This window comes from Prinia subflava, chromosome 1 (assembly GCF_021018805.1).
Source record: "Prinia subflava isolate CZ2003 ecotype Zambia chromosome 1, Cam_Psub_1.2, whole genome shotgun sequence".
Taxonomy (NCBI): domain Eukaryota; kingdom Metazoa; phylum Chordata; class Aves; order Passeriformes; family Cisticolidae; genus Prinia; species Prinia subflava.
The window spans coordinates 72,107,275-72,128,620 of record NC_086247.1 but is presented as its reverse complement, the minus strand read 5'-3'; the positions used below and the strand labels follow the sequence as shown (position 1 = coordinate 72,128,620).

At 38.5% G+C, this 21,346-nt stretch overlaps 1 protein-coding gene across 6 annotated transcripts in view; it reads left to right on the top strand.

Annotated features, from left to right (window-relative positions):
- Positions 1 to 17,755, top strand: part of SEMA5A (semaphorin 5A) — a 320,792-nt gene extending 303,037 nt beyond the window's left edge. For all 6 annotated transcript variants that reach the window (XM_063399787.1, XM_063399779.1, XM_063399792.1 and 3 more), the window contains 5 exons: positions 1,553 to 1,723; positions 6,764 to 6,919; positions 8,935 to 8,982; positions 11,235 to 11,446; positions 12,837 to 17,755. In XM_063399787.1, coding sequence (XP_063255857.1) covers positions 1,553 to 1,723; positions 6,764 to 6,919; positions 8,935 to 8,982; positions 11,235 to 11,446; positions 12,837 to 12,956 — 707 coding nt within the window. In that variant the 3' untranslated portion in view covers positions 12,957 to 17,755. The remainder of the gene's footprint in view (positions 1 to 1,552; positions 1,724 to 6,763; positions 6,920 to 8,934; positions 8,983 to 11,234; positions 11,447 to 12,836) is intronic.
- The last annotated feature ends 3,591 nt before the right edge of the window (positions 17,756 to 21,346 follow it).

The window sequence follows — 21,346 nt, the reverse complement described above, 5'->3', positions numbered from 1 at the left end:
TGATATGCAATAGTGAATTATCTGTTTGATTAGCAGTTGAGAACATGAAGCTGTACTGTATCTGAAATGACATTAAAAATGTATGTATATTTTTTAATATAAAAATTCTCCTACCTCATTTTCTCACTGTTGGAGACTTTGCATAGAAATCATGCTCAGCTCACCAAGTGCATTTGTGATATGCAATCCTGCGAAGCCAAAATGAGTATTTTTTTATGTTCTACATCTTCATCTAAGAGAGACTCTAAATGCAAATACCACATAGATATTTTCATTATAAGCTAAGTTTTTAGATTTGTAACCGGTTTTTTTAATGGTAAGCGATAGTGATGGAATAGCATTTCAGTAAACCAGTAGAAACTATCCCTTGAAAGGCTGTTTCATTAATTGAACAGGAAAGCTCAAAAAGACATGGTAAATAATTTACTTCCATAAGAATTCAAGTGATAATGCTTTAAATAGAGGTTTGAAAAGAAATTAATTTTTTGTAGAAAATGAAAATTTTGAAAGTTTAGTTTTTTGTCTCTTTTTTCAAAAAAAAAAAAACAAACCAAAACAAAACAAAAAACCCTGAGATTCTTTGCAGAAAGAATACTTCCCTGGAAATGGGAGAAGTACATCTGACTTTGTCACGTGGCCACAGGTACAAAGTCTTTGGCAGATGGGCTGCAATGTGGCTGCAAATACCAGAAATACATCCTGGAGCAGTAGGTTTAAGAATAGAGGCTCAAAGGAGCCAGACTGGTGCAGGCAATGAGGTGAACTTTCATTTAAATCTTGTCTAGTAGCCATGTGTCATAAACCATATGACAAATGGGTCTCCCATAAATCCAGCCTGCATTTCAGAAGAATGTTGGGAAAACTCTGGAGAATTGTTTGACATACTTGAATTAGTAAATGCAAAAGGGAGGAGAAGATAAATAATAATATTTATTCTTCAAAACCTTGTTTTAGAAGCTTAAAGTGGCAACTCCTTTTTGTCAGTGTGTGTTGCTTTCTTAAACTTCTGCTGTTGTACTACTTCTGACATCAGTGGTAGACTGTGTTAAGCCTGTAACATTATATTGGCCCATCAAATCCTTCAAACGAGTTAGATCATTTGAAATGGATTGTAGGGTTAGGGCAATCCACCTGGGCTGTGAAACAAATTCTGGATTCCTCTATCCTTCTGTTGCTATTGTTTGGCTAAGTTTTATTTATATCAATAAAAACCTACAATATTTCTGCTAAACAAGCTTTGCTATTTTTGTTTCCTCAAAACTGAGAAAAGAAAAGAAGTAAAAAAGACTTTTCACCCTTAAAGATATTATAATACCCACTAAAAGTGTCTTATATGTATGAGTAATTTTGTTAGGCTTTTCCAGCATACCAGGACCTTTTAAAATTAAATTGCCTTGTGATTAAATTTGTGGGAACTTATTTCAGTGGCAGCTAAAAAATCCGGTAATTTCAGTAGGTCGTGAATGAGATCCACAGACTATGAGAAAGATGAGCTGGATTGTGTCACGTCTTGCATCAGCTTGGAGAAGTACAGCGTTCTGTGTCTTTTCAGTGGATGGAGGCTGGTCCTGTTGGTCGTCCTGGTCCAAGTGCTCAGCCACGTGTGGAGGAGGGCATTACATGAGGACGCGCTCGTGCACAAACCCAGCGCCGGCGTACGGCGGGGACATCTGCCTTGGGCTGCACACCGAGGAGGCGCTCTGCAACACGCAGCCGTGCCCAGGTACACACAGTCTTCGTGCTCCTCGTGTGCCTCACAGTAAGGCATTCCCAGCCAGGCAGCGTAATGTCCTTCATCTGTCATTCAGAAGGAAATGGTTTCTCTCCCTTATTAAGTGCACAATCAGCTCTTACGTGCTACAGTGCTACAGTAAATCAGGTACTAGCAGAATATGTTCTACAGGACACTACCTCCTTCCTCCCTCTTTAAAAATTGAAATCTAAGCTGCTGTAGCTGAATCTGGATGAAGTAAAATTGTGTAATATTTGAAGTGGACCATGAAGTGGACCATGTTTATGAGACTTTTAATAAAAATATCACAACATGTACAACACCAAACATTCACAGCAAGCATATTGCTGAGGTTAATATTCAACATGTTATCACTAGCTCCTTCAAGTCGATAATATTTTCCCTGTTTTTGTATAAAAAACAAAGAAAACTTTCATGGTCTTTGTAAAAGTCTTTCTTCAACTCTGGATGTTAAGGAAGAAAGACCTGATCTTTTTAAATGACTGTGGAGTGCTTAGTAGATGTCTCAGCACTCCTCCTAGTTGTATGATATTATGGATCATGTCTATTTCTGTAACTTTGACTCTGCCTTTTGGCTCATATTAAAGGAAACTCCTTTTATAAAAATGAAATTTAAGTAAGAAATTGAGATTAAAACCACATAAACTTTCATGTATTGCTGATTAGTGGATTACAAGCAATACCAAAAGGAAAGAAGAAGGTCTGATACCACACTGTATTACTTCCTTCACTTAGAGCTCCTAGACATCACAACAAAAGTTTTTTGCTCATATAATGAGGCTGTGCATGGCACAAGCACAAGCACTGAGGGCAAAAGCCCTATGAGTTTAAATGGATCATATTACTTGTTATGATTCTTTCCTTTTCTAGGTACTACATATCTTCCAGCAGAATAAAAGTACCCACTTTGTCAAAATTAAAGCAGATTGGGATAAAAAAACCCCAATTGGGTTAAAAAAAAAGAAGAAAAAGCCAAGCATAGAAATCAGTTGATTATTTGATTTTTTTGATACAATTAGTGTACATTTCCAGTAGAAATTGCATAACTGCCTTGAAATCCTTTAAGGCATCTTTGAAAGGTCAGAGCTGGAGTGGTCCTTGTGCTAGTATTGTAGCTCTTTCTCTTGTTGTGCATCTATTTTCTACCACCATTTTCCTATAAATGATAGTTTGCAAACATTCATAAATAATTTCTTCATATTGTTTTGACCTGCCTGTGACCCAAATTTTGGAGCAGGTGCAGAATGGAGGAGGAGGTTGGTTTCATACATCCTGGTTCAAGAAAGTGGAAACCCTTATAAAACAATAAAATTTTAGAGGCTTAAAATGTATTTTTCATACTCTGTAATATTTTATTGATATTTCAATCTCACTGAGAATTTTCCATAGGTTTTTGAAGCAACACATCATCCACTAGCTGTGAGAATGGCCCTTGCCTCATGTTTACAATATAGATTTCAAAACTGCTTTTTACTGCTCTTATTTCACATGGGTAAGGGTCAAAAATAACCACAGTGCTTCATACATCAAGTTTGGACAGGTGCCTGAATGCCTGCAGAGCTGTTTTCTTGTGGTAAGGGCCAGGTGAAGAGTGGTTCCTTGTGCAGATCAGAAAGCACCATTGCTGACATTCACTGCTTGAGTGACATGCTCAGTATAAAAGAACAGTATTGACTTGGAATCTAAGAACAACCAACCAGCACAGGAATGAATATGCAAAAAATGGAAATTATTAATAACATTTCTTAAGTTGTGAAAAGAGCAAATTTTTTTTGGCATTTGAAATACTCCTTTTTTTAAATTTTATTTATTTATTTATTTATTTATTTATTTATTTATTTATTTATTTATTTATTTATTTATTTATTTATTTATTTATTTTCCCCCAAAGAAAACTAGCAGAAGCCTAAACTTTCTGGAATCCTGATACTAAGGATTTGTTGAGGATATAGAGATTTAATGGCAAATCCAACTGAAAGTATTCAAATATGCACTTAAAAGAAAGTTACAGTCTTGTGTCTGCAAAACATATCACTTTTTCTCATCTTTCATTTTAAAAGTTCTGTCATTGAGTTTGTAGATTTTATTTTAACTTACCTAAATGCAATCACAGCAATATGAAAAGAAGCACTGCAATATTCATCAGTAGTGGCTGATTATCAGTAAGTGTAACCAGTTGCACTGGTGTCTGCAGTATGTTGCATAAAACAGTATTTTATACCTTTAGTATTTACAGCTTCTGTAACAGGTGAAAATACATTCTGTCCTTGGATTGGTGACTTACACGTACAAATAATGGATAAAGCAGCTGAGCATTCAGAAATGGTGGTGTAATACTTCATGAAAGAAATTTAAATGTTACATTGATTAATCTGATCTTTCTGCAGTGCTGCCTTCACCAGGGAATCTCTTAGGAACTGCTTCATCTTAACCTGGCTTCAAAGGGCAGCCAAGGCTCTGTATAAAGATATGACATATCATGGTTAAGCCTTGCCATGTACGAGGTGAAAAGCCAGGTTAAACACCTCTTCAGTCCACCCTCTCTTCTACATTCTCATGACTTGTGCACAGAACTGAGGAGCAAGTTGAGAGGAGCCTGCCCAAAGCGCAAGAGAGCCTCAGACACTTGGAAGATACAGAAATCAAAGGAATGAGGCAAGATAGCTGGCTCAGTAGAAGAGCATGCAAAAGCTATGGGATCACCTTCCCAGTGATGGCACATCTGACAATTTGAAGTCACACATCTGTTAGTCTTGGGTGCCTTACTTCTCTGCAGCTCTCTGAGCTCCCAACCATCTCCTCAAACCACAGGTTTGGTGTAAGGACCAATCATTGCAGGGGTGACCCTCTGTTTCATGCTTGCACTGCTTGCCCCCTCTCCTCCTCTGTGATTCTGAGTGCCAGATGAAGCTGATCTGCTCGGCACAAGACCCACAGACTACTTGTCCTGTAGTGTCTGAGTCACTGCAGGACTCACATGGTTTCTTTATGCTCCCCAAGGAGCAGGATGAACCAGTGACCTTGCCCAGTCACCCATATATGACTGAACATGATCCCTGTGTACTCTAAAGTTCCTATTTCATCATGGATTGTAGCTTCTTCAGCAAAGGATCTGGCAGGTCTAAAGCACCGTGGACAAGATGGGGCTGCAGCGTGCACCAGCCAACAAGATGCATTTAGGATGCTCACAAGTATTTTGGCACCTTCTGGGTCTATCCCAATTATACCAGGACTGGAGAAGAATCTTGGCTCTGGATTAAACATGCTCTTTTGCCACCAGTGAGAACTGGGCCAAGATTTATAATGGGCAACATTCCTTTAAGCTTGAATGAGCAGGGCTTTATTGTTACTAAAAAGGGTAAAGATACAAATACTTATTTTACTTAGATCCAGCAGCTGATACGGGAGGTAATAACAGCAGCTCCTGGATGTGCCCCACTAAGTAAGCAGGAAGAAGCCTGTCCATTTGCTTGACTCCCACCTCAGCTCTCCTACCCCCCTGAATTAGGATTGAACTATATTTTGGCATCTGCCTCTGTGCTCCTAGTACCCACTCTGCTAATGAGCCCCTCCCAGGACCTTTCCTAGGAAACAGAAAAGCCAAAGGACAGAGCTGAGTATTTCTGCTACTCACAACAACAAGATCTTAAAAGCTGATTGTATCAAGGTATTTGTCCTGTTCAAAGAATCCAGACAGCTACTAATTGTTCATTAAATATCAATATCCTAGTTCTTATCTGACCTGCTAGGTAAATCTATTTAATAAGCAGCATCTATTGCTTGGCCTTTTTCAAGATTGCAGTCTCAAATATTCCTGCTGCAGTCTGCTAAATTTTAGCAGACTGAGAGTTTTAACTTCTTTCCCATGTGAACAAGGGGAAAATAATAAGTAAATGTGAACCTTATATTCTGGAATTATAAAGGGTATTGGAAGGGGGCCCCAAAGAGTGTAAAACTTCCTGGAGTTTCCACCTGATTAACAGTGTAGAAAGGCTTCACTAACTCACAAATTGCAATGTTCTTGTATCTAACTTGAATCAAAATTAGAAGATACACAGTTTTTCACTTGAGGTGAAATTATATTTGTATATTTGCTTCACATGGGCATAAAACCACTTAAAATTTTGAAGCAGAAACAAGTTTGGTTTGGAATAGTAGGACACTATTCATTCTATATCAAAACCATAAAACTTTTCTCTGTGGGAAAGCTGACAGAAGAAAGGATGTTTACCTGAACTCTGTCTTTCCTATATTTGCCAGACTCAGAAGACTCCTATGAAGGCAGGGCTTGGCTCTGAGTTGTAAGAATGCTGAGTGCAGTAAACTCACACCACCTCATGGGAATGAGATCAATTCACTTCATTTAAAGAAAGTATCTGAGATCACACAGGCATGAAATAAAAATATCTTAATCAAAGCTACATGAGGAGAGGAAGAAAGAAAAGAAATAGAAGGTGACAAGCTGAATGGGGAAGATAAGATGAGAATCTACAGCCAAGAAATGAACCTGAAATAGCAAAAGCTAAAACAGAAAAGTTTAAAGCATCTTCAAGATGCTTCTATTTTTGTGGTTAAATACACATCCTGTTTCAGACTGGAATATATACTCTTATAGTTCTTGTTGCCACTTGTCAGGCACATAAAAAAATGCAGTGCTCTTGTCCACCCTAATGACCTAGACTGGAATTAATTCCACAGCTATCACTCTTTCAGTCATCCCCATAGGATCCTCCAGCTTCTGACTTGCACACACAAAGGCCGTGGCAGAAGCCAAAACCATGAGATGTCTGAGGCAAATTCACCATTACATCCACATTTCAGAGACCTCTGCCAAAGCCAAACTGCCTTTGTTTCACTGGAAACGAAGGAGCTACCCTCTGCTAGAGGGGGGTAACTGGGGAGGAGGCTTTCTGTCCTAGCTCAGAAATACAAGCTCTTTCTCTCTCACTCGGTGCCCTTGAGCTCCTCAGTCACGGTGTCTGTCTGTGTGTCCCCCTCTGCCTGTTGCAGACAGCTGGTCCGAGTGGTCCCAGTGGTCCGAGTGCGACTCGGCTGGCCTCCAGACCCGCGCTCGGCAGTGCGTCCTCCTGTTCCCTGTGGGCACCCAGTGCTCGGGAAACACCACAGAGAGCCGAGCCTGTGCCGCCGACTCCAACCTCATACCAGGTGAGATCAGCCAGCCTTGAAGGGCTGGCCAAGTCCCGCAAGGTTTCTGCACCGAGGCATGGCCCTGTTCCAGACTGCACGGCGCAGATCCAGGAGCTGAGGCAGAGCTGGCCTTTAGTCAGCACAAGGATGTTGTTCTACTGTGCAGAGACAACGTTGTTAGATCTGGTGTCTCCATAAAAATCTGTCCCATGGCACCCAGTGCTGTGCAGCTGCCTGGGACTTTGGTTAGTCACAGCATTCAGCAGGTCTCTCCCATTCTACTTGGTAGCAGGGCATGAGTACACACAGAAAGCAGAAATAGTTTGCTTTTTATTTTAAGTGTTTTTGAGACTAGGATTATTAAAGAAGCATTGCTGTATGTTTTGTGGTTTGCATGTACAAAATGAGTGCTGTGGTTGTTAATCTGGAAATCATTTCAGAGTCCCTTACATTAATAACTGCTCAGAAAGGCAAATACTATTAGCTTTGTCCTTATCTCCCATGACTGCTAAGTACCTAAAGGATAGTCACGTTATGTATTATTCTATAGTATTCATTAAAACTCATGACTGGACTTTTGTTTTTAAATCACAGGAGTCATTTAAATCCACACAACCATATGGGTGGTCACAGTGCACTGCTGTTAACAGTTGGCTTTCTCCCTGTGTACATTCAAAAAAGCTAGGGGTCTTTTCACAGACAGAAAAACTTACATTTTCATGTATCATTTGAAATGTAGCTGTGTTTATTCAGGGCAGCAACCTTTTGTTTGTGTGACTATGCAGTAAACTATAGTACAAGTAACAAAGACATAGCAAAGTTAAACTCTGTTTTTTATGGATGATGCATAATACTTTAACTCCCAAACAGTATTTTCCTCTAAAACCAATGTGAAAAGTGTCAGTATGAAAGCAAAATCTCCCACATTGTATTCTCCCTTTTCTAAGGCTTTTGAAGCTTTATTGATAATCACATTCTGTGACTCTGCAGCTTAATCCAATATAAGTTCTACGTCTTGTTTTGGAAGGTAGGCGTTTTCAGAACCCGAAACAAGCCACCACATCCTTTGCCCTTCTGGGTTTTTTTGCTGCTCCTCCTCACATTACCAGTAACACAGCAGATAAGGTCATGTCCATTACTCCCACCTCAGGGAATTGAGCTTTCTTTGGTTCACTTGGCTCGCTTTTACTCATCCAGGTCCTCCAACTCAGGGGTTTCTTCCCTAGCTGTTGGCTGAAAAGACTAATCCCTGCAGAAGTGGCAACCTTCCTCTGTTGCAAGAGCTGGACACATAGTAGTAGCCCGTTTCTGTATCTTTTCCCCCACTTCATTTGTTGCTTGGAAAGATGTTATCAAGGAACTTAAAATTCTGCTTTTTTGAAATCCAAGTTTACTGTGTCAGCTACCCCACTTGTATACAGGTGATCCTTGACCCTTTCAGAGAGGTTCAAGTGACTGATTTGTAAGGCAGAACTCCCTTTCATAGAAACCATGGTCTGGAAGTAAAGAGTGGAAAAGCTCAATTGCCAACAGATTTTATTCTGTATTTTCAAAGTAAAAGTGGTAAGGATACAGGATGGAATATGTTATTAGTTTACAACTGAGACCTGTGAAATTGGCTGTCCTTTTTGAAGATGTATAAATTCCCACTTTTCGCGTTAGTGCTAGATGTGACTTCTAGTAATAATAAGCACATTTGAACGCAACGTAATTAGACTATAGTTAATTTTACCTCAGTAAAAACTCTTTCTCCACAAGCCTAAACTCCACAAGAATGTTTCTGCGTCCATTTCGTCCTTTTCATTTGAGAGCATGTTTTGAGGCAGAAATTAAAAATAAGTTGCTGCTTTTGTTTGGGAAACTAAGGAACCTGAAGATATCATGGGTCCTTTCTATTCTACCACATAGTGAAAATATTTTTTACCTTGAATTTGAATTGGATGTAATAGAATGAATTTTTAAATTCTCACTGTGTTAGAAGTTCCCTGCAGTATGTTTTCTTCTTGGCCTAAGTGGTTTATTTATTTTTCTAGAAATATCTGTGGCACGATCCAGCAGCATAGAAGAGAAACGATGTGGCGGTAAGCTTTTCAACTCGAGATGTCTATTAAATGCTGAAATATTGATTCCCCATTTTTTTGCTTTCGTTTCACCTTTTGCACTCCCTTAGTATTATTCTACCTTCTAAATGCTCCATTCTCATTATTTACACATGTACAGAAAAAAAAAGTAGTTACTTGTACAGAAAAATATGGTTACTACAGGATCTCTCATTAAATATCCATCTGTCATTGGTGACCTTTGAGAATAGAATATGCATTATTGGATGTTTGTATTTTCTTCTTTGTCCATGTGGCAGTCACCCTTGTACTCAAAAAGAAATACCTATAATAATCTAGTTATCAGAAGGTCAAAATTTGTAAATTCGTTGCTCCGCCTTTTTCAGGATAATAAGTCTGCAAACCTCTTGTAGACTCCAAATAAACAGCAGAAAACCAGCCTGCTAACAAATTAAATAGCCCAGACTCTATCTGGGACTCATTTTCAGCTTCATTGCCAGAGACAAAACTAAAAAGTAAATAAAAGGTTCCATTCTGGAGAGTCATGATGCTAGAAAAATAATAGACCTTGAAAGGAAAAACTTTTAAAACTACTAAACAATAATAAGAAGAAGGAAAATGAACTTTTTTTCGTGTTCTGAGCTATCACGCTTAGTCTGTGTCGTCATGGTAATAGCTCTGGCCAGTTCTAGTATTCTTCCATGCTCAGATAAGCTGCATTTTTAACCTAACAAAGGACAGTGGAAACACAGAGGCTATGCAAGGGTACTTGTGCATATGGTAACGTGTTATGGGAGCCAAGATAATGTTATTTGATTTTTTTTGCTAATTAGCAGTGGTACTCTGAAAAGTACACTTTGCCAAGTTCTAAAACACTGGGAAACCCTAATAAAGGTGTAAGGGATATTTTAGTGATAGGTTGATATACTAACACAGTCAGCTGAGTCATCTAAATATTAATTTGTGTTTCCAAGTACTCAAGAGGCATATAAAGGTCCTACCTTAGATTTTACAAAAAATGAGACCCATGTACTGTCCCATTTTACTGTATTACAGTGAAAAAGATCTGAGATGTTTTTAAGACTAGCACCAGTATATCAGTTTAAAATCCTTCATTTGTACATTTAGGGAACCACAGACAAATTTTCAGTCATGCTAGGATGAAATTTCCAGCATGAGCTTCTCAGTAATACTTCTTCCCTAAAGTAAATCAAAAAGCACAGCTCCAGTTGGAAATAACAATGAAAAGCAGTGCAATTTGTGTATTTTGATCTAATCCTACTGATGCCATATCTGATCTGGTATCTCTGTTCAGTAACACCAGGGGATGATTGTGCTTTAGGTTCCCTGCTACAGTTTCATGCAGCAATGGGCTTCCTCTGTTTTAATCCTTGGATTAAAATTAAAAATCCTTGGTGGAAAGGGTTTCCCATGGTCTGATGCCATTGCACCTTTGAAGAGCAGAGCAGATGGGAGAGTGCTGGACTCTGAGTTGTTGACTTTGCACTCTCTGGCTACCGTGCTTAAAGGTGTATTGAGATTCAAGGAGACCATCTCTCGCCACATCCCATTTCCCCCTAGATTGCTACCATTTCTTCCTCACTCCCTCTTAAATAAATAAAAAATTCCAAGAGCTGGAGAAGGGAACAAACTGGCCAAGATACAAAAAGAATGGGAACCAGCAAGAATCGAAGCAGAGATGGAAAAACGTTTGCTGCTGTTTCTGGGACATGCATCCAGTAAAAGGGATATGGAAAACATTTGTGGAAAGCAGGAATGGGCTTCAGACATATTAGGATTTTGTCAGTTCTGCCATTCACTATGTGTAAGAGAAAGAACTGTAATAGCAGCAGAGGAGGTGAAACTGTAGCTCACTGAAAGAAAAAAACTATTTATGTACACTATAGACATAATTTATGTATAACAAGGCTGTGTTACACAGTCTGAAAAAAAACCCCAATGAACATTCAAACACATGGAATGCAATTAATTCTTCTTTTATTTGTGTTCTGAACTTGTTTAAGCATCTTTCAACGATCTGTATTTACAGAGATGTATGAGTATCTAAGATTCCTATAATGGTCCCTTCAGGGAGGTAAAATATATTTACTACTGAAGGGATAAACCATTGCAATTGAGATGTTTCAGGGAAAAAACATGAAAATTCGCTTATCCTTGTTTGAATCAAACACTTGTCCACATTTTTCCCTGAGCTGAAGCTTTTACTGCTCCTGCCTTTAAACTGAGACTGCCACCTTCTCTCTGCCCTTCAGAGTTCAACATGTTCCACATGATCGCAGTGGGATTAAGCAGCTCCATCCTGGGTTGCCTTCTCACCCTGCTCGTCTACACGTACTGCCAGCGGTACCAGCAGCAGTCCCACGACGCCACCGTCATCCACCCGGTGTCACCCGCTCCGCTCAACACCAGCATCACCAACCACATCAACAAACTGGACAAGTACGACTCTGTGGAAGCCATCAAGGTGAGCAGAGGGCTGGCAGCTGCTCTGTACAGCTAGACAACATTTCTCCAGCATCAAAAGAATTCTTCTTGCTACTTGTCCTCAGTGGCATTTGAGCTCAAATTATGCTGATTGTTAATGACAAAAGTAGATTTCACTTGAGGTATTGTAATTGCACATCCTTTCACGTGTCAATCCCTGTTAGGCAGGAAGATGGATTTTGCATGTGTGTGTAATTTATGCAGCAGGTTTTCCTGGAAAAAAGCAAATCACTCAAGTTTTCTTGTGGGATTTTTTTCCTAATTGTGTTCCCTGGTGGCGTTTTCAAGAAGTAAATAGGGCCATTCACCATGGCACCTACTGAAGAAAATCCTTTGGCTCTGATGATGTAGTGTCAAGGACACTGTTCATCTTCCTGCGCTATGTCTCTATATGGAAGATGTATCTGGTGAATATATTCTGGGCTGGACTCTCAGGTAGTATTTGTAGCCAAACTACTCTGTGAAAAAGCATGAAAAGATGTACTGAGAGTCTATAATGATATCCATACTATTTCATCATTATTCCCAAATTGCTGTTTTCTTTTCGTGACCTTTTAAAATAACTCTGCTTTTCAGATCACTGAATTAAGGAAGGATGTGCATTCTGAAAATACCTAGTTCAGTACCTTCAGATTACAAAATTTATTCATGCAGCTGCAAAGCTGTTTTGAAAAGGAGGATTTTTCTTAAATCCTACGTGGATAATCCAGTTCTTAATTTCTGCATTTTTCTTCCTAATTAAAGATATTTTAATGAAAATCATTAAAAACAGCCAAGAAAAGTCTGGATCTTCTGGTCAGCAGTGAAATATAAACCCAATTTAAAGCTTTTTCAAATTCCACATCATCTCTCTAGACAGCTACAGAAGCAAAAAATCCCAAACCGCAATCCTTTGAAAATTCGCATTCTAAATATCCATATTACTTTTTTAAAAAACAGGATTTATGCTCTTAAGGCCTTCAGATATTTCTACCACTTGAAAATCAGGGAATTAAGACAGGAATTAAGGAGTAAAGAGAAAATAATACTTATTCAGTAAAAAGATAGTAAGTGACTCCTAATAGGAAGAGCTGCAGATATAGGATTAAAAATATTCATAGAGTCATAAAATTAGTTTTGTAATATTGAGGGGAAAATGCCTGGCTTTATTAAGTGGGATTGCTTTCTGTAGAAAAGTTATTACCTAAGAAGATACTTCTTGCAAATGCAAGTTTCTGTAAATGTACAGGTATTTCCCAATACATTTTGGACTGGCTTACTATACACAGATATTTGCCACAAAAACTGCCCTGATGAAAGGGCACTTAGTGGTTACTTTTCCTATGTCCCTTTCATTTTCTGATTTCTTTTTTTTTTCTTTTTCCTCCCAGGCATTTAACAAAAACAACCTGATTCTAGAGGAGAGAAACAAATACTTCAATCCACATCTTACCGCAAAGACTTATTCTAATACCTATTTTACAGATTTCAATAATTATGATGAGTACTAATGGGCTTGTGTATTTTCTGGCCTCCTGTAACTCCCCAGTCCCCAAGGCCTGTGCTACTCGAGTGCTCATGTGATTGAGGCTTCAGAGATGAAGTTCAGAGACATTTCAAGCACGATCCAAGCCATCAATGTCCCATTGATGCCAAAAGCCCAAACTGCCTGTTTGTGACATGATGTTTTCTTTGCAGAATGCAAGGTTGGCCTTCAGTGTCAGGGGCAGCTGCAGCCCCTCAGTGTTGCTGGACCACTCACGAGGATTGCATCGCTTCACGCAGTTTCATAAATTTCCACTCATTTCTCTAACAAGTGACTAAGTCATTCCAGAGTTTTAAAAAGAAATAATGTTACCCCTTACACCTGTGCCAGGAGTACAAATCTAATTTTCTTTTTAGGCGTTGTCTTTTATTTCCTTGGGGTTTAAAAAGGGAGCTTTGCTGTCAGCCCTCTCTGCAGCCTCCTGAAGCTCACACTGCCAAAAAGAGCTCACGAGGTGCTGGGGGTGACAAGAAGAAATGTGGTGGTTTAGCGATCCTCTGCAGCAGCTCTGGGCTCTGTAGGCTGATCTTCCTAGGCTGTAAATCACTCTGACTGCAGTTCAGCTGCTCAGAGTGCAGAGAAGTACTAAGGCTGTACCGAGGGATACAATCTTGTAATTAACCAGGACACTTCCAGGGTCAGTGGTTTCCAGTTACAAGCCAAGCCCAGTCACATAAAGCCTTCACCTTGCTCAGTTTAATTTTTGCAAGGGTGTGGAAGGGCATGTCCCACAGGGTGTCCTAGGGAGGAGGGCAGATGGGAGAAGCACACTGGGAGGTTTTTCTCTGTGTCTTTAATAAACCAGCCTTGCTGCAGCACGTGGGTTTGCTGTGGTGTTCCACAGCTTCCTGTCCCTGGTGCGGGCCCGTGGGACACACTTGTCCCTGGTGGCTGTGGCACTCGCCACCAGGCTGGCCACAGAACAGTACAAGTGCACCGTGAACTGTGTACTGGCTCTGGCTCTTGGGGGTGTGTAGGCATAATCATAGGTCTGCTATTTTCTTTCCAGCTTTTATTTTTTATGCATGTGTCCGACAAACAAAGCTGGCTCAGAGAATATAGATATATTGCAAAGGGCTGTCTCATCTTGCTACCATGTCTGATCTGCATCAGTCAGCCCTATAGAAACATTCTTATGGTGTTTCAAGTGATGACCTTGTTGGACTTCATTGATGTAAATATTTAAAATACTATTTGAGTTCTAAGTTATCGGTTTTAATTCCTTTTGTAGTGGTAGATGAAAAAATGCAAAGTTTTATACCATTTTTCTTTGTCCTGTCTGTTTTCACCCACATTCATGACATTTTTATTTTTGTATCTGAAATTCCACATGTATAACTAAAAAGAAAATTGCAGGGACTTGAGTCAGATTTTACAGAGTATATAGTGGCAAGGAAGCATTTGCTATTCTCAGAAGCTTGTGAGAAGAAATTAAAAGTGAATATTAAGGATTAAAGACCTAGGCTTTCATTTTCTTGCTAAAAGCAAAGACTGTAGCACTAGAATACTAGGGAGGTATGCAAGGAGAAGCAGAGTGGAAATGTTTCCATTCTCTTTAGAGGCCTTGCTAATTAGGTTATGGTATGATAGACAAATAGCGAAAAACATGTACAGATTATAACGATTCAGAACTATGTTTGAAAAAAATCAAAAAGTACCAATAAACACTTCCATAGCAATGGTAAATACTGTATCTACTCATGGCAGTGAGCTACATTTTTGAATGGGGATAGGTCTGAATGTAGCACTATGCTTCCAATCTGTTCTACAGAAAAATGAAAAAATTCAAAGTGGTCTTTAAAATGCTATGCAGGAAAATGAACACACATTTACCATCTATGAAAGTAATTAAGATCAGCTGCCTATTTTTTTCCAGCTGAATAGTTCTCCCTGTTACTAACTCAGTCAAATGAAAACACCTCACCTTCACACCAGCTCATCTCCAGAAATATAATGATGCTGGGTCTCTATAATTCGTGACTTTTCACTGTATATTAGATTTGATTTTCCAGGAATAAATTAGCTGAATGCCCCAGGTAAGACAAAATTTTCTTTGCAAGAAATAGAGGGGAGAAAAGCTCTCCAAATCATAACCAGTATGGTATTTGAATTATTGTATTCATGCCAAAAGATAAATTTTATATTTAAATAAAATAAAGTAAAATCTATATTGTTGCTACTTCCAAGAAAAAGCAGCACATGTACATACACACATATGAGCAACATTGTTCCATTCTGCCCCTGCACTAAGAGCACATTAGTCCAACTTCTGGATTTTATATTTAGACTATTAGTTTTGAGACCAATATCTTTAAAATATTTGAACTATGTACTTTTATTTTAACTTTTTTAATTAAAATTATTGAAATTACCTTTTTTTCCTAACTCTTCAGTAGCTTGAGGCGCACCTAGCTTTATAGTGATCTATTTTTCATTATTTTCATGAGTAAATACATATGTTAGATACATGTTATATATGAGGTAATAATACCCTAGGTTAAATCTGCATGATCATAGGTAGAAGTCCATTTAGCAGATGCTCAGTCTGCTCACACTTTCTCTCCTAAAGGAGTAATTTGGGTGTTCCTGAAATACTTTTAGACCTTTGCGGAGCTCCCATGCCAACATGTCAGGAAAATGTTTGTTTTAATTATTTTTCTTTGTCATTTAGCTTCCTAAATGTAATTGTTCTATATCACAGGTAGAAATATATTCAAAACTCTGTCTGAGGCAGCAGGGTTAACATGGAAATTTCACAGCACTTAAATGAGGAAAATTTGATGGCAAGATCTCCTTGTCAAGCTGGGTTGTGAGACGACAGGTTTTAAAGCCTTTAGATATTTATGTCCTAGGTAATTTTGAAGAACCCTACATGCACTGCCTTTATCAGTATTTTCACCTCCTGAATTCTATGTAGCTGCCCAGGTAGTTTAGTCCAGCTTTTTTTTTTTTTTTTTTTTGAGCAAAGCAAAATGCAGTTCTATTAATTTTCAACTTACTTTATTTAGCATTTTTCTAAAATAGGCTACAAAGCTGAAAAGGTAGATTTCATACAATTGTTTAGGTTGGGGGATGTCTAAGATCAAGTCCAACAATTAACCTAGCACTGCCAAGTCCCCTGTGAAATGATGTCCTTTTCTTCTTGAAAGCTCTTATTTTTCTTTCTCTCAAACCTTGTTTAAGCCAATAGAGCTCTCAAATTTTCTCAAGGATAAAATTTGGTTATGAAAGCATTGTTGTATTCTTTGAAAGGGAAAATCAAATCCCTTGCTCATCAAATGCTATGCTTGAATATCCTTCATTCTTTCTCGTGGATAAAGTAATCTATTTTGGATAAATAATTATATTACCTCTGATGCCATTAGATAATATTACTAACCATGTTTACACTGATTGCATAAATTCAAAAATGCTTCTCTATTTTGAACACGAACAGTTTGGCAGATAAATGAAAATTGTCTAAGTAAAGCTGTTTCCATGTAGCTCTGCTGCATGGAGGGAGGAGGAAGCAAGGTGCCAGTCACACCCTGCACAGCGTATACGCTCATTGACCAGCTCAAAGTACCACTATGCCTGAGTACACTTCTTGTGCTTATTTTTTATGTCTGAATCATAGCATATGTTCCTGGGTTGCTTAGAAAATGGACTCTTGTGCTTGCAGATATATCTTGGATGTTGATTTGAGTCTGATGGTTTTTATGGCCTTTTTAAGTTACTCTGTGTAGAAACTTTTCCAGCCGTTTGCAGTCACCTGACTTTGAAGCAGTGTGGTTTGGCTAAAACTAATCAAGAGATTTTTTACTAGGATTAGGAATTTCATAAGAGAGTGGAAGAAAGGATGGGGCTTAAATGGCTTTGCTTTCCAGGCTATTAAGCAGTACTGATTAAAGTCTCACATGGATGTAGGATACTGTGCATTTAGTTAGCTCTACCAGGGATCCACACCAGACTCTGGGAAAATGCCACGCCAACGTACAAATCAAGAGCTACTGAAGCACTTATGTTAGTGAAGAAATTTCTCAGAGCATGAGATCATATGGCTGTTTAAACCAGAAAAGAATGTAAGACGTCCCAGATGTATGCAAAATGTTAATAGGATTAAATGCTTCGGTATTTTTTTCCTCATAATTATAGAATGAATATATTCACTTCTTTAAATGTGGGACCAGTTTTAATAAAATCGGCGCAACATGAGCACATTCCTAATGTTGATTGTATGCATAATGGCTTTGCTGTATGAGATCAATTCTGTAAACAGTTTGGTCCAAGCTTATCTTGCTCTGCTTGAGGCATCTGGCCAATTTTATTTGTAGCTGCCACCAGCATCGTCTATGTCTCGTCTAGGAAAACATATCTAGATGGGCAGAGTTATATCCTGATGAGGATGTAACTTGTGTCTCTCCACCAACACTGCAGTGAGCCTAGAGAGATATACTTCTAATTTTCAGTGTCATTTCCATGCCTAGGTTGGCATAAGCTAGGCTCTTGAGTATTATTTTATTCATCACGTAAGTAACCACAAGATCAATGGTATAGCTATAACAAGTTACTTATTTTTATGTGTTTACAGAATTGAGCCCAAACTTTATTGCTTCTGCACAAATCCATGCACAGTACAAGATGACTTCAATAGTAAAAAAACAGATTCATTTAAAATTGTTCACAAGCAAATCTGCATCTTGATATCAGGGAATAATATGTGTTCATTGTGTGGGGTATTTGAATTCATTCCTTTCTTTGCTAAATAAATGAATGATAAAACAAGATACTGCTTGACTTCATTTAAAAGCCATTCTTCCAAATAAAGAAGGACTGTGGGATGTGTGGGCATTTTCCCTTTTTTTCTGTCTGCTCTTCTCCACAAAAATCAACCCATTTGTGGCTGAAATAGCCTTTAGCTAGATTGTTCTGTGTCACTAGATGAATGCATTTTGCATTGTGTTGCCATGCAACGGCATTCTCTAACTGGGATGGTACAAAGAGGGGAAAATGCAAACCTGAGAGGTTTGGCAGCAATTTCAGCCCCAGCAGAAGCAAGGGTAGGCAAAAGTGAAAACAAAAATGTAGAAGAATGTGACTGGAGTCTTGGCAAAATTGTCAGTAAACTCAAAGGAACGCAGAGGCTTTTTGGGAACTGCCAAGGGTGAGGCCATCCACTCTGTAAGTTTCTGGATAATCAAGCCAACTAGTAGCTCAGGAAAAAGAGGTCTGATTGCAACAGGTATTTGTGCAAAGTTGTGATTGTTTCTCAGAATGGAGAAAGAAATTAACTGGTGACACTGTCAGCACCAGGTCAACCAGAGGGGGTGGAAATGCCCTCATAAGCAGGGAGCACCATCATACAGGTGGCATTTTTGACAATACCAAATATCCTTCTTGTTGGCAGGAAGCATAAGGCAAGAGGAGCAGGTCTGTAGAGCTGGTGCTAAACTTGTGGATTTTGGATTAGCTCTAGGCTGGTCTCGCAGACTGAACACCCACAGCCAGTTTCCCCCATTTAGTAAAGAAGAAAGTGTACCATAGAGATGGCATGCTCTTAGACTACTTCATTGTACAAGTAAAAGCACTCTGAGAGGTGTACTGGGAACTGATAAACCTTTTGTTTCCTGTTGGCTTTTTGGATCCAGGTTGGATACTTTCTCACATATATTTCCCCTTGCCTTTTCTGCTTCTGGGAAATTGATTACAGCTTCTACTTTCCTGAGTATTTATCAGTTTGAAGGAGAGATCTTATGCCAGTAGTGAGGTCTGCTAAAAATTTTTACTGTAAAACTGAACTCTAGGGTTATGTGAAAACTGCTGTAGTGATACCAAGTATGTGTGTCTGTATTTGGTTTTACACTGAAGATACTATAGCAATTCCTCAACTGAAATTATCATCTGAGCAGAGATGGTAATTTTCAGAAAAAGATTCAGTGTAACTCAGCATTCTCATAATCCAGTCCTAGAGGCTGAGAATGCAGAAGAAAGGTGTTATTTGCACTTGGGTTTTGTTATTTTTTCCCAAGTATTCATCCACAAGCCTCATCCAACAGTAGATTTGGATTTGAAAAAATCATGGAAGGTAATTAACAATAATAAATTACTTTTGTTCATCACAATATAAGAAAGATATTAAACTACTAGAGAGCATCCAAAGGAGGGCAACAAAGATGGTGAAGGGCTTTGAGGGGAAACTGAGTGAAGGATGGCTGAGGGCAATTCATTTGTTCAGCCTGGAGAAGAGGAGGCTGAGGGGAGATCTCACTGCAGTTACAACTCCCTCATGAGGAAAAGAGGAGGGGCAGGCACTGATCTCTGCTCTGTGATGGCCAGGGACGGGATCCAATAAATAGTCTGAAGTTGTGTCAGGGAAGGTGTAGGCTGGATATCAGGAAAAAGTGTTTCACCCCAAAGTTGTACAGTGGAACAGGCTCCCCAGGGAGGTGGTCACAGCACTGAGCCTGACAGAGTTGAAGAAGCTTTTGGACAACACTCTCAGGGACATGGTGTGACACCTGGAGTGTCCTGCACAGGGCCAGGATTTGGACTTTGATTATCCTTATGAATCCCTTCCATCTCAGCATATTTTGCGTTTCTGTGTGATTCTCTAATATATTCCAAGATTCAGCAACTATATTTCCTAATCTACTAAACCCATGGTTTTGAATGAACTCTCACTTTTGTTAGCTACAGCAGTAGACATTGACTGAAAGTGAAAGAAATATAAAATTTCAAATAGATAGGAAATTTAAAGTCCCACTTTTAAATAAAATTTCGATGTCATGAAAGCTGCAGAAGAAATTGCTTTTATATTCTTGTGCTGAAAAGTGCCTTCTTTTGTCATGGCCCTATGAAATAACCTGTACAATAGAAAAATTGTTTAATAATAGGGATGTATCCAAGATAAAATAATTGATATAGAGCTTGGAGATTTTTATCAATAGTAAATATTTTGGTTTGGTATCATGACAATGCCATTGTTTATTGCAATAATGGGAGTAAATGAACCCTATACAAATCTTTATAGGGAATCATTTTTGCTTTCCATTAATTTCTTTGAAAACAGCTTCGTTAGCAAAACTTTTCATGAGAGCTGCCAAAGATACTCACATTTAAGAAGAAACATTGTTGTAGTGGCTCAAGTATAGAAACACAGGTGCAGGGATCTAAGCCAGTTAAAACTGCAGCCTCTTTCCACTGGTGCTCAGATCAGTTTGGATTTACACCTATTCATACAGCTTATCAAATTTTTCCCAGCTTGTCAGATTTATCAGCCTGTCCATTGACTTATTTAGTTCTCCACAGGCAATGTAACATAATCATTTATTGATCATCTGGGACACAAAGAAGAAGTTCAAATAATGAGTGGTGATTGTTTTTCCATCTTACATCCCATCACATATTGTCCTTTCCAGTGATTTTTTTTATATTTTAAATAATTTAATTTGATGAATTATCTTTTATCAAATTGGATTCTAATTCAGGGAGGGTAGGGAGTATATTCCTTTTCTGGTATTCATTACTCAGATTTATATTATTTGACTGCCTTTTTTGTTGTTGATTTAGTGTCTTTTTTCAAACTTTGGTAATAAGGATTTTTTGCCTCATTCAGGTATTTAATGTCAGCAAGACCTGAATTTTGTATTTTTTGTGCTCAGTTAATACTTTTCTCAAAGTCAGAACACTTAAAATGTGTACTCAAATCTTGGTCACACATCTGTGGTTTTCTAAGACATATTTGTTGTTTGCCTGGTTTTTGTACCAGGAAGCAGCCCCAGCCTGGAAGGGAAGACCAAGATCTGCAGTAATATATTTGGAGTCTGTTCAGAAGAAAAGATCAACTTCTTTACTGCTTTATATTCCCTTTGAAGCTTCTTTCCTGGTATTATTCAGGTGCTATAGTGTACAAGTGTATTTCTCTCCCAGAGCTCTTCAAGTTAATGCTTACAGTAAATGCGTTTATGCAATTTCTTGATCCCATGAAATGTTGAAAGGTGTCTGGTACTAAAACAGACAAAAAACTTGCCATCAACCCATACCACACAGGTGGATAGAAATGTCTTCAAATATCATGATTTGGACACAAACACGGATTTCTTAGAAATATTCATAACTTCTCAAGAACATCCCTTGTCATTTTTTTGAATCCTTGTCAATTACTTGTCTATGCCCATGATAAGCCCATCTTTGGCTATGATTTTCCATGAAATCTGAGTTAAGATTTCTCCTAAGGCAGAGATTAGAGTGGAAGATACTTTCTAGTAGTAAAAATGTTGCTCTTAACATACATAAACCTGTGCTGCAGAAGGGCACAGGTTGAAGAGGAACTTCTACTATTCCCATCATTGGCATGTATGTAAAAAATGAAACTAA